At 31.1% G+C, this 13,407-nt stretch overlaps 1 protein-coding gene and 1 long non-coding RNA gene across 8 annotated transcripts in view; both read left to right on the plus strand.

Moving 5' to 3' along the window:
* LOC111089287 overlaps positions 1-2,702 on the plus strand; it is a 5,502-nt gene extending 2,800 nt beyond the window's left edge. Inside the window, exon 2 of the long non-coding RNA XR_002613569.1 lies at positions 39-2,702. This is a non-coding gene — a long non-coding RNA (uncharacterized LOC111089287). The remainder of the gene's footprint in view (positions 1-38) is intronic.
* A 5,836-nt stretch (positions 2,703-8,538) lies between these two features.
* LOC106473006 (sorting nexin-8-like) overlaps positions 8,539-13,407 on the plus strand; it is a 21,129-nt gene continuing 16,260 nt past the window's right edge. For all 7 annotated transcript variants that reach the window (XR_002613570.1, XR_002613571.1, XM_022401509.1 and 4 more), the window contains exons 1-7: positions 8,539-8,612; positions 9,186-9,239; positions 11,003-11,057; positions 11,184-11,311; positions 11,885-12,017; positions 12,301-12,494; positions 13,156-13,273. Coding sequence is in view for 5 of the 7 variants with exons in the window: in XM_022401509.1 (XP_022257217.1) it covers positions 11,012-11,057; positions 11,184-11,311; positions 11,885-12,017; positions 12,301-12,494; positions 13,156-13,273 (619 nt within the window). In the remaining 2 variants the exon portion in view is untranslated. The remainder of the gene's footprint in view (positions 8,613-9,185; positions 9,240-11,002; positions 11,058-11,183; positions 11,312-11,884; positions 12,018-12,300; positions 12,495-13,155; positions 13,274-13,407) is intronic.

Below are 13,407 nucleotides of genomic sequence, written 5' to 3' on the forward strand. Positions count from 1 at the left end.
CTGAGTCTGAGGAAAAGCTGGTTGTTCTTTTTTTGAAGTTAGATACTGAATTGTGTTCTGATTGCTGAGTCTGAGGAAAAGCTGGTTGTTCTTTTTTTGAAGTTAGATACTGAATTGTGTTCTGATTGCTGAGTCTGAGGAAAAGCTGGTTGTTCTTTTTTTGAAGTTAGATACTGAATTGTGTTCTGATTGCTGAGTCTGAGGCAAAGCTGGTTGAGCTTTGTTGTAGGTAGATACTGAAGTGTTGTGTTCTGATTGCTGAGCCTGAGGAAAAACTGGTTGTTCTTTTTTTAAAGTTAGATACTGAATTGTGTTCTGATTGCTGAGCCTGAGGAAAAACTGGTTGTTCTTTTTTTTTGAAGTTAGATACTGAATTGTATTCTGATTGCTGAGTCTGAGGAAAAGCTGGTTGTTCTTTTTTTGAAGTTAGATACTGAATTGTGTTCTGATTGCTGAGTCTGAGGAAAAGCTGGTTGTTCTTTTTTGAAGTTAGATACTGAATTGTTATGTTCTGATTGATGAGTCTGAGGCAAAGCTGGTTGTTTTTGTTGTAGTTAGATACTGAATTGTTGTGTTCTGATTCTGAACCTGAGGAAAAGCTTGTTATTTTTTGTTGAAGTTAAATACAGAATTGTTGTGTTCTGAGTCTGAGGCAAAGCTGGTTGTTTTTTGTTGAAGTTAGATACAGAATTGTTGTGTTGTGATTGCTGAGGCTGAGGAAAAACTGGTTGTTCTTTTTTTGAAGTTAGATACAGAATTGTTGGCTTTGATTGCTGAGTCTGAGGCAAAAGTGGTTGTTTTTGTTGTAGTTAGATACTGAATTGTTGTGTTGTGATTGCTGAGGCTGAGGAAAAACTGGTTGATTTTTGTTGTTGTTAGATAATGAACTGTGTTCTGATTGCTGAGTTTGAGGAAAAGCTGGTTGTTCTTTTTTGAAGTTAGATAGTGAATTGTTATGTTCTGATTGCTGAGTCTGAGGCAAAGCTGGTTGTTTTTGTTGTAGTTAGATACTGAATTGTTGTGTTCTGATTCTGAGCCTGAGGAAAAGCTTGTTATTTTTTGTTGTAGTTAGATACTGAATTGTTGTGTTGTGAGTCTGAAGCAAAGCTGGTTGTTTTTAGCATGTGTTTTTAACAGATGCTTGACACAAGATTCTTATAGTAAGATGGCTGATAATAAAAAGCAGCATCTTATGTATAGCTGGTATTAAGTATAATCATGGTAAATAGCTTTGTTTTTAATGTCATATACCACATTCTTATGGTCTAAGTGCTCATTCTGAGAAGGATCTAAAATAAAGTCAGATATGGGCAGTGTATGTTGCATAAAACCTTACCCACAATACTTTTGTTTCACATGAAAATACATGTGGCTTTATCGTCTGTAACTATAGTGTGAATATGTTTCATATCAGATTAGACACCAATCTACACCCCACCCACTACCCAAATATGTGTATACTGGCACCTTTCCCAAACTGCTTAGAACATTGCATACAGGTTTTATATAATCTGAAACTTGTTCTGGGAAATTTGTTTGAGTTATATAAAAAAAAGGTATTATTAAGTTACTGCTGATCCTGAGCAACACGTTTGTTTTTGGCTGAAGATAATATTCTGAGAAGAAACCAAATGAATAACAGACTATTATGATCTGACATCTGACCATAAACTGCAGTTGGATAGCAGGAGTTGTTTGTTATTGGCTGAAGATAAACAACAAATCGGTATTGCTGGACAGCTGATCCTCGGATGGAATTTTCTTTCTGCTAAAGTGATAATACCACTGTAAAAGATACAGAGAAAATAATTGTATATTAATAATACAATATCTAATTGTGGATGTTTATTTTAAAACATCCCATACCAAAAGTTCAGTGTATTTTACAACATCAGACATGTTTTTTTATAACAGAAAAGATAAAAATATGATTTTGTTTAGAAACTTGTGTTGTTCAAGTGATGAAATGTATTACTTTTCCCTTCTGCATTACTTAGAGATGTGGATGTAATATTCTGCAGGCAGAATATGTATGTAGATGTTTACTAGGAAAGAGGAAAATTTTTTTAGAGCTTGTGAACCATTCAGTGTCTCTTAAGAACTACATTATCCTAAAACCAATTGTTATTGCAACATTCAACGAATAATCAACTGTGCAATATTGCAAAATGCTCTTAAAAATTAATGTATGTAGAAAAAGCACAAAATATTAGTGTGGGTTGTAGTGGGTGATTTTGTATAGTATTACAAACAAAACTGTTACTAGATTGTTTCAGTCAATATGTTCACTCAAAAGAAGACTACATAAGAAGCATGGATATTGGATAAGTTTATATTTGCTGTAGTTTATTGTACAACACTCCTGAACATTGCCTTAAGCCACAACTTGTTGATAAGTATGTAGAAGCCTTGATTTACTTTACATACGCTACATCAGTCCATTAGTTCAATCCTAGCACAACTTGGTGACAGTAGCATTTACACCATAGTTGATTATATAACACATCAATAAACTACATAGATTCATTCAATTAACCAATCCTAGCTTAGTTTGTGTACAAGTACATATTGGCTGTAGCTTGCTATGTACACTATAATAAACTACATAGATTCATTCAATTAGCCAATCCTAGCTTAGTTTGTGTACAAGTACATATTGGCTGTAGCTTGCTATGTACACTATAATAAACTACATAGATTCATTCCATTACCCAATCCTAGCTTAGTTTGGGTACAAGTACATATTGGCTGTAGCTTGCTATGTACACATCAATAAACTACATAGATTCATTCCATTACCCAATCTGTAGCTTAGTTTGTGTACAAGTACATATTGGCTGTAGCTTGCTATGTACACTATAATAAACTACATAAATTCATTCCATTAACCAATCCTAGCTTAGTTTGTGTACAAGTACATATTGGAATGAATCTATGTAGTTTATTATAGTGTACATAGCAAGCTACAGCCAATTAGCCAATCCTAGCTTAGTTTGTGTACAAGTACATATTGGCTGTAGCTTGCTATGTACACTATAATAAACTACATAGATTCATTCAATTAACCAATCCTAGCTTAGTTTGTGTACAAGTACATATTGGCTGTAGCTTGCTATGTACACTATAATAAACTACATAAGGTCATTCCATTAACTAATCTTACATTGTGCATGTGGGCTGTACTTTTTGTGTAACAATCTAGTAACATAATTAAGTAACAGAGGACTAGTATTAGAACTGGCTTTCCAAATTTTATTGACTCAAGTAGGTAATGTTTTCAAAGATTAATTCATTCTTATATGCTTGTTAACTGATGTTACTATTATTATCTTTTGTACTTAAGTAAACCAGCATGTTATCTTAGTGATAAGTCTGAAAAAAAAAGGAATGTTTATTAGATGCAGTAAGGGTTGTTAGTGAATATATGTATATAAATGTAAGAAAATGGTTTGTCTTCCAATGGTGCTCAAGAAAAACCTAACCTTAGGAAATCTGTAATTTTCTCTCAAATGAAAATGAAGTTTTTGGGTCTTCACTAATTTCAGTAAAGTTGATAATGTAATTGATTATAGAATAGGTCTGAAAATTTGAATAGTACAAGTATAAAATGTTCTCAGAGAAATTAGGTTTAATATCACCTTTCTTTTTGAAGTTCTATCAGTATTGAGACACACTCAAAAATACAAATAAAATATTACCAGCCTTTAGCTTGTAGTGAAGATGTACACTAAGCATTACCTTTAGAAAGGTGGTTTTCTATTTTATACAAAACAACAATGAACAATTTGAGTATGGAGGATTGTTTTTTACAATGTTGTTTAAAAAGTAGACTAACTTTGGAATTTTTATTGTAAAAACTATAATAATATCATTACATGTATTTTACAGACAACAGTTTACTCAGATTTAAAAACTTTTTGATTGCTTTAAGAAAAGCTGTAAATAAAATAAAATGTTTGATACTTCATGAAAAGGAGACATGATCTTGCCACAAGGATGAATGTTGAGATAAATATCCTTTCATTAATAAGGGGGTTAGGTTGCTAACATTAAAAGTTCTGGTATTTTTTTAAAGAAAGAGACTTGTTCTACTAGATAAGAATTACATCTATTGGTATATTTGTATATAAGTATGGGGCTGTACTTTGGAAGTAAAAAAAAAAGGTTACAGTTGTAATCTGGCTGAGTGCTTAATTGTTCTACACTATACACAGTCTTCTGACTGGTTTTGGAAACATAAAACGTTTTTACTGCACCATTAAGAATTTTATAGAAGTAGAATATTAATTAACTCTCAGGTTAAACAAACTTTTTAATATAATAATTAATGTTGGAGTGCCAAATATTTGGGTTGTTATGATATTAAAATTCCTGAAATTTGAGTCTGAAAGTTCTCATTTTTAGTATTCTAACCTTAGCCCTTCAGTTTAATATATTTAAAAGTTGTTTATCCTTTTTTGTCAAAATCCACACAAGCAGGTTCAATTGCTTTAGAACACCCTTTGCCAAGACAAATTATTCTCTTAAAATGTCAGAAAACTGTTAATCTCAGTTTAACCTATCAAACGTTAGACTATTCACTTCTAACACAGTTAACTATACGTTCTCTAATCTTTCTCTGACCTAAACTCTCTTTCACTCGGCTTTACTTTAGGCTCTCTGGTCGCTGCTTTTTATATCCCTCACTAAGGCGTTCTAGAAATCTCCGTAGCCTCGACATCAATTACTTACCGACACAACTTCTAATAATCGTCTACTTTTAACTTCTTATTATGAAAAAACAACAACTAAACAATCGTGAAATATTAACTCACAAAATAAATAATACTTGTACTAAACAGTCTTTTATATCACGACACATTCTGTAGTATATGTTGATATAAATATAATTTTTAATATATAACATGTATACTACACAAATGATATGTTAAGTAAGTCTAGCATTAGGTGGCTGATTGCTTTACTTTTAGTAGGAAGAGGTATTTAGGCTCGTGATCGTCATGTATGATATACTGATCAAGTGAATGTAATAATTCATTTTTAGGAAGTTGCTCCGGAAGTATATGAACGATCTGTTTAGAAGTCTTGTCATAGAGTGGCCATTGTATGAGTTGTAAAAAAGTAACAAGTGGAAGGGCAGGTTTGTTATCCAATTTGTGAACAGCAGTCCCATGCTACACAAATCTGCTTGGGTAGTTTAACAATAGGAACGATTTGATAAAAAAAAAAAAGTTAACAACCGAAACGGCGTTCAGGTTCGTTCCGCCTCAACTTAAGCACTGTTTGCATAGTTATGTAAAAAGTGTGAGCTTGTAGTGCGTGGGAGTACTACTTCTTTATTAAACTGCCCTAATTAACCTGATAAAGTTGATTCATAATGCAGCGCACTATAATTTTTGAAGAATCTGACAGATTTTTAAAAATCAAAACCCGAGTTTTAAAATAGTATAACATTATTATTATAACAAAATTGCTTAATTTGTATACAAAAAGAGGAATTTAAAAAAAGTTATTTTCGTGCTCTAGGATATGTACTGTATCATAGTAAAGCTACATCGTTAGTACATAACGTTAATTTCTAAAAGAACTCAGTGGGTCATTTTAAACTTTGAATGTGATAATGACAAACTTGATGAATTAAAAGAAAAGCAAGTCAATTTTTAATGTTTGCTAATAGTACTACCAGGTGAAACAAGTTGGATCATTTAATTTTAAAGGTAAGTAGTATATTTCATTTTCCTTTTTGCCACGCAGATAATCATGAACCACGATAGTGGTTCATAATAGGGATCGCCCAGGAACTTCACAAAATATATAATAAGAGATACGGGCAAAAACCATCTTACAAAGCAGACTCATTTTTGAAACATCATTCAATACTTTCTATATCAATAGCTAAGGCTGCTAAAACATTGATAATAGCAACAACAAAAAAAATTGTTTTTCTGATTGTTAAACAAAATTCTTCGATTTGTTTTTCATAATATAATTATTTATTTTATTCTTGTTTCACAAGCCTACAGAATAAACGGCTATGAATATTTTGTTCAAACCTACCAAACAAAAACTTCTGCGCAGGTCTTAGGACTATTATTATGAAGATAGTTTTTATATGCGAAAACATCTGTTAGCTGAGTTCTTGCACACATCTTAAAATATAACGTTAATAAGCGGAAACATTGGCACATGTAGATCTTGAAAGTCGAGTTGTTCAACATATAAAAGCTATCTTCAAGTTTTGTACACCAAAAAACTTTTCAACTATTATTATGTTGATTTTGGAAAGTCGAGATTTCCACCCTCTAGATTTTCTAACTTCTTCGCTACCAACACAACCTTTTCGAAGCCATTTAAGCGCTGAAGTTAAACCAGCGTAACCCTGTATTGGGATGTTTGTTTCAGCTCTCGTTTTGTCACAAATTTCACAAGAGGTACAGTAACTAAATCTTTTCCCATACATTTCTTCAGAAGCCCTAGGATACATGCGATACAGTTGTTTTTGTGGTTATAATCTGGGGTTAAATGTCGTGCGCAATACATGTGATTTAAGTGAACGTCCTGTCTTTTCTATCATGAATTTTGGCAAACCAGATTCACACACAACATTCTTAATGATATCATCAACTTTAGGACTAATAAAGTCAGAATAACATTCAGAATCCACAATAAGATCGCAATTATTACACACCAAACCACTAAAAAAACCCAATGGAGACAAAAAACTCCATTTATAGCATCCTCTGTTAATCAAAAACACCTTAGGTGTGAAAAAAAAAAAAAAGGATTGAACGTGCGACTTAAAGGAATGAAATCAAATTTGGCGGCCAAACTAGTATTTACACTTATAGCATTGATAATACTTTTACAGCAAATATTCATTCATTAGTTAGCCAGGCGCGTTTTTTGTTCAACTTGGGGCATCAAGTAAGAAAGTGACACTCGATAGTAACCAATATTATCTTTAGGATCGCAACCCTATTATTTGGAACAGACCTTTACTTTAGAGAACCAACCAGATTCTTTAAATATATGGTGGTAGTTTTTCTCTCTGAAACAGTGTTAATAACTTCCTTTATAGTAACGACATGGAATCTCGATTAATAGTTTCTTGTCATCCCACGCATGCATTCAATAAAGCCGTATCAAGCATCATAATTTACATTAATTGCTTAGCTAATATCACGTGACGCTAAACACTCTTTAATTTGGAAAATTTAATAATATTTAGCAAATCTGTGCTTAAAATTTGAAAATGAATAATAACCGTTCACTCATATGATTGTTTTGAAAACTTGAGCTATAAACTGATAACCCAGTTTGCTTGGCCTAACCAACCTTGTGTATGTATCTGCACGTTTTTCACCCTATAGTTTTGCTGCTCTAAATCAGTCGTATTTAATCCGAATGACAAAAACTAAAAACGGTGTGCTTTTACTCTTAGGTGAAGCTGTTGTAAAAACATTAGACCAATAGCTCACGTGACTTTTTGCGTAGGTGTGTGCAAAAATCTTTGTCAAATCATTTTGCACATCTAGATTATATTTAGACCAAATTTTACACCTAATTGTTGGTTGTAAAGGTCTATCAGTGTACCAAATTTGAAAAACAAAATCCATGAAAGTTAAGTATGTTTTTCTATTAAATAAAATTTCCGTATTTTCGGTGCGAAGAAGAAAAAATAGAAAAAAAAAATTCAATCAAAATTGTATATTTTATATCTTGTGTATTTCTTAATGGATTGCCTTGAAATTTGGTTTGTGAATTAAGGTTCCAGTAGAGCATATCCACGAAAAATACGTAATAGTTTGGATTAACACTATCCGAGCTACAGAAGGTGGAAAATCACTAAACTATCACTCCTGTTAATAACACACAGTGTGTCCTGCAGGTTGTTATGGCCGCATGACACACTATCGTGTTTCTTGATTTCCGTTAATTAGGGACACAAAACGGCCAACACAAGTTAGAATTCACGAATATAATTGACAAACAGGATTTGGTATTCTTGATTTGTCTGCAACAGTCCGCCGTGCCAGAGAAGAATACTATATTATAAATTGGAATAATGCTAAATCAATAGGATATGAACAACACGAAAAAAGAAAGATAAAATAATCCACCTAACTGATCACACACTCAACCTAGCATTAATCTGTCATTTGATTCATCTTTTACCTCTGAGATATATCAGTTTCTAAAAATTCCACTCCTCATCAATAGCCATGGAATGATAGATTATGATCACATTTATTTTTATGATTTTAATCAGCTTTTCTGCTAAGTAATTTAAAATAATAAATTAGTAGCATTAACTCTTAATTTCTCTCTGAATATAGGTTCACTGTTTTGTGTACAAAACAACAACAAAAACATGCATATAGTAGTCAAATTATATCTGCTAGCTTACATTTCATTGAAAATATATATATACCTTACTTACCTTTTCTCTTTTTTACCCCTCTTACAAATTATCTCAAGTACAATTAATTTTCGTAAATACATGCATTCTCATTTCTATCGACAGATGGCAGTTATATGTATTGGTGGGCGTGTTTTCAAGTTCCTTATTATGCTATTACTACTAAATAATATCAATAGGAGGATATCAAAGTGTAAGTAAATCGCTGAATACTTGTAATTTGCAAAAACATTAAACTTTCCGAGTCATATGTCTATTAAGGTTACATAAGCCTAGGGACAGCGATAATTGATATTTCTCATTTGTTACCTGCATTTTAAATTTAACACATTTAATTTGCACTGCAGCAGACAGAATCGTACTAATACTTATAATATACTATAGTACTACTACTAGTAATATAAATGTACCATAGTACAAACAAGTACAACATATTAATAATGCATATTTTAATTTTTGTGGTAATGTAATTTGATTTGTGAGACTTAGGATACATAAAACGAGCCAAATACAGAGACAGCCAGTTTGTTAACAGTTAGAATTTAAAGCAAGTAAGTTTATAAAAGCAGTAACTTTAGATTATTCAATACAATTCAAAAATAAAATAAAGAGAGAAGGCTAAATGAAACTGATGAATAAATTAAGAAATAATTCCAGTTTTCACTTATACTTGGCATGATAATCAAGCTAGGCAAGTTTCTAGAAAAGTAATAAACTTGTTTTACATATTTGTTTCTAATTAATAGAAGCCTGGATTATATTATAGGTGACATCTTAGTGTATCTCATTCTGGACTTGAAAGAGACATTTCACATACCAGGTGAGTGCTCTATGAAAGGTTAACCCACTGATGTTTATTAGTAAGGCATTTATTTTAGTAACTCAAACTACTACATTACATTAAATATCAATTTTAATAAAGTATATGACGGAAACAGATAAGTGCTACAAGGCAAAATAATTTAATTTGAAGTAAAAATTAGTGTGTGCTAATACTGTTGAGCCATTTAAATAATATCTTTGTTGGCCAACATTATTAGGAGCAGTATAATTGGATTTTACAGCTCTGCCGGGTTTCAGTACGTGATTTGATATTACTGTGTATATTTTGTCTGGAACTTTCTTAAAACCTCTAGTGTTTCAAACAGTTATATTTTTTGTAAAAACACACTACTTACTAGAAAGTTTTGCACAAATGTTTCACGTTAATTGCACATAAATGGATTTAATAGTTCAATTATTTTAGGTTTACTTTAATCTTGTTCTTAACCATAAGACTAGCTTTCAGTAATCATATATTTTACTGTTAGACTTGGACTAGCTTTCAGTAATCATATATTTTACTTTTAGACTCAGACCACCTTTCGGTAATCATATATTTTACTTTTAGACTCGGACTAGCTTTCAGTAATCATATATTTTACTTTTAGACTCAGACCACCTTTCGGTAATCATATATTTTACTTTTATACTTTTTTGTCTCAATTAGCTTTCAGTTGACATATGTTCTACTTCCAGTCTCAGACAGCTAAGCCATCATATAACAAAAATGTTGTACTGGTTTCTGTTGTTTTGGATTATTTGGTAAAAAAAGAATAATATAAAATACATTCTGCTTAATGACAAAAAAAGCAAGTTATTTCTTCAACTACAGTTTTTACAAATTATCTTAAATAACATTTGCTGATATGCATTATAGGTAGCATCTAAACACAACAATTTCACTTGATAATTTTCTCACATTCTGGTATCTCTAGTACTTTGTTGAAATAAAAACTCAAAATTCACAAAAGTGAAATAACAGACTAGCAAACTCACTAATACAATAATCAATTCACCAGTGTAACAGACTCACAAAATCAGTTAATTGTAGTTTAACTCATGTTGTTCAAATAGTTTTACACTTTCTGAAGCTCTAGTCATTAAAGCTAACTATTTGTGCAACATAAAAATCTAGCCAAGAAATTCAAATGTCTAAATTAAAAACAGCCTGTAACAGTATGTTTTACTTGCAGTTTCAAACTAGTACTCAATCTTCTACGTTAAGTCTCAGTCTAGCACTCTGTTGTAATTTCATATTTATTCTTATTGAACTCGAGGCTTTTTATTTTTGTAAATAATCAAATCTGTTGCCGCTCCTAAGAGGTTCTGTATAAATGATGATTGCATAATATTTTAGAGTGTTAATCTTTCACTAATGGCTGGGTTCATATTGAAACATGTTTTCACTTTGTGAGTGTCTGTGTTTGATTCTGATAGTAACTTTATAGTATTTCTAAAAAAAAAAGTAAAGATTTCAGTCAGTTGATTTCTTTCATAAACCTCTATAGGTAAACCTAGGGAGTTACAGATGTGTTTTACATTTATAATATTTATTTCTAAAGTATAAACTATGGGATTTACAAATATGTTTTATATTTATAATATTTCTTTTTAAAATATAAAGATATATTCAAATCTTATTTTGTACTTTTGACAAAATTTAACAGTAATTTTATTACAAAATAAATTGAGAAACATTAACAAAATTGGTGTAGGTTTTTTGAGTTAAAATTCAAATATTATTATCTTGTTCTTTAATAGGACTATTGTATGTTACCAAAAAAGGATAAAACAATGGCAGCAGACCTAACTTCTGGTAAGTAATTGCTTTTTAGAAACTTAATGAAATGAAGTATTTATTCATTTGCTATTTAAACTTTATTATGAGAAGTTTTCATTGTGTTTAATGACTGTGTTATTATTTGGCTTTTTTTTTTTCCAGGTTCAGTCCCACATTTCTACAGGGACATTTATGACATTTTATGTCCAGACCAGCAAACACAACTGGACCAAGACATGTTCATCAAACTTCTGATGAAGTCTAGTCTTCCAAAGGAAACACTTACACGGGTATAATTCCCCAAGTCTTGTTGGTTTTCAGCTTCACAAAAATGACTTTAAGAGAAATGTATTAGTTCTTACTTGTCAGTTCATTTCTGTATTTTAACAGTTTCTCTTAAAGAATATTCCAATTCTTGCTTTGGTCTTACTGGATGTAGCAAAAATAGTCATATCAAGAAGGCAACACAAGAAGAACCTTTATACAAAAATCTTTAAAATTATTCAAAAAGTTTAGCATAAAACCAACACTATATACAAAGAAATAATGAGAGAGAGCTAAAAGTTAGGAAATTTATTTAAAACACACATTATTGTGAGGAAACTTCTGTATCCAAAGTGCTAGTGAAGTATGACTTTGACCCTAACAAAGTAACAAGAATGAGATTACTTAAAATAAAAAAGATGTAAAAACTTAATTAAGATATGTAAAATAATTTAAGATATTAAAGTAAGAAATAAAAGCAAATTACACGGGAGAGGTATTTAACATTTTTATTGTGCCTATTGGGTTACTTTAATTAAATGGCTAATGTTTTCTTGATGGAAACTAAAGTGTTGCAAAAATTTATATTTCCACAATAGATATGGGAACTGGTGGATTGTCATCATGGTTACCTAACTCGCTCAGGGGTTTACAAAGCCTTAGCTTTAATTGCTGTAAGTCAACAAGGAAAGCCAGTCAATGATGTCGTGCTCCAGAACTTTGGTTGCCAAGGTAGTGTGATGATATTAAATTGATGAATCATAATTTTATGTATGCATCAAAGTAAATTTTAGTAAAAGAAATAGAAAAAAATCTCACCAGATTGGTGTAGATTAATGTCTAATAATATAATTATCAATTATAAATAGTTCTAACCATGTATTAAAGTTCAAATAAAAACTTGATAATGGCTTTTATAAGCCACTTACACTTTATAATCAACCAGAAATTAAAACAAAAGCTTTTCAATAGTTAGACAGACGTGTAATTGCTTATTAAAATGTTTGTCGACCAGAACTCCCTCGGCCTTCCCTGGGAGACTTGTCTGATTTGAAGGCTTTGAGTGTTCGACTAAGAAGAGAGAAAAACCCTACAAGACTAAGCATGTCCTACCGAGAAGTCTGTTCTAGGGACATAATCAAAGTTACTCTGATACCCAAAAAGAAGGGACTCATCTTGAAACATGTAGAATATGAAGTATCTAGTCAGGTCAGGATCAGTCTTAAGAAAATACTCAAGAGTATAGATACTGCTGTTACAGGAGTTAGTTGTATATCAGGTGTGCCCTAGAAAATAGTTCCTTTTTACAGTTTCATTTTTCTTCACAAAGTAAGTCTTAATAATAGTAATATAAACTGTTGATAGTTTTCTGCCTACTTCAGTAAGTCATTACACATTGGCATCATGTAACAGTAATCAACTACATAGTTGTAACAATGGCTAGAATAAGGATTCTTTGTTATTTGAAACTGTTACACGATGAACAACTGATTTAAATCAACTACATAGTTGTAACAATGGCTGGAAAAAGGATTCTTTGTTGTTTGAACCTAAATCATTTGTTTTTTAAACATGTTATTTTCCATTTTTTGCACCTGTAATAAATTTTCTGATGTTGAAATAAGAATTGCTACATAGTTTTCTTCCATTTAAACATGGTAAGTTTCACTTGATTAACAGAAATATAATATTTATATTTTATCTTTTTTATTTTCAAATAACTAAGGAATCAGTCAATCTTTGTTTTACCGAGTTATTCAGAATTAAGCAGTCACTAAACATATATTACAATTTAAACATTTCCTTAAAATGATTTTGTCCTTTTAATACTTGTGCACATAAAGTAATGATTTTCTTTTGTTTTCTTCAGAGATTTAATTCTGTTGTCCAGAGAAGATACAATGACTTTGTAGTTCTACATGAAATGTTGTTACACAGATTTCCATACAGAATGATACCTCAGCTGCCTCCAAAAAAACTTGTCAAAAGTAAGAATTACATTAAAGCTTAAGAATTGTTTGTATTTTAGACTTAAAGTCTATAATACAAACACCCGTATTATAGAGTTAACTGGTATAATACATACACCCATATTACAGTCTTAACTGGTAAAATACAACCA

Source organism: Limulus polyphemus, unplaced genomic scaffold, assembly GCF_000517525.1.
Source record: "Limulus polyphemus unplaced genomic scaffold, Limulus_polyphemus-2.1.2 Scaffold5804, whole genome shotgun sequence".
Classification (NCBI taxonomy): domain Eukaryota; kingdom Metazoa; phylum Arthropoda; class Merostomata; order Xiphosura; family Limulidae; genus Limulus; species Limulus polyphemus.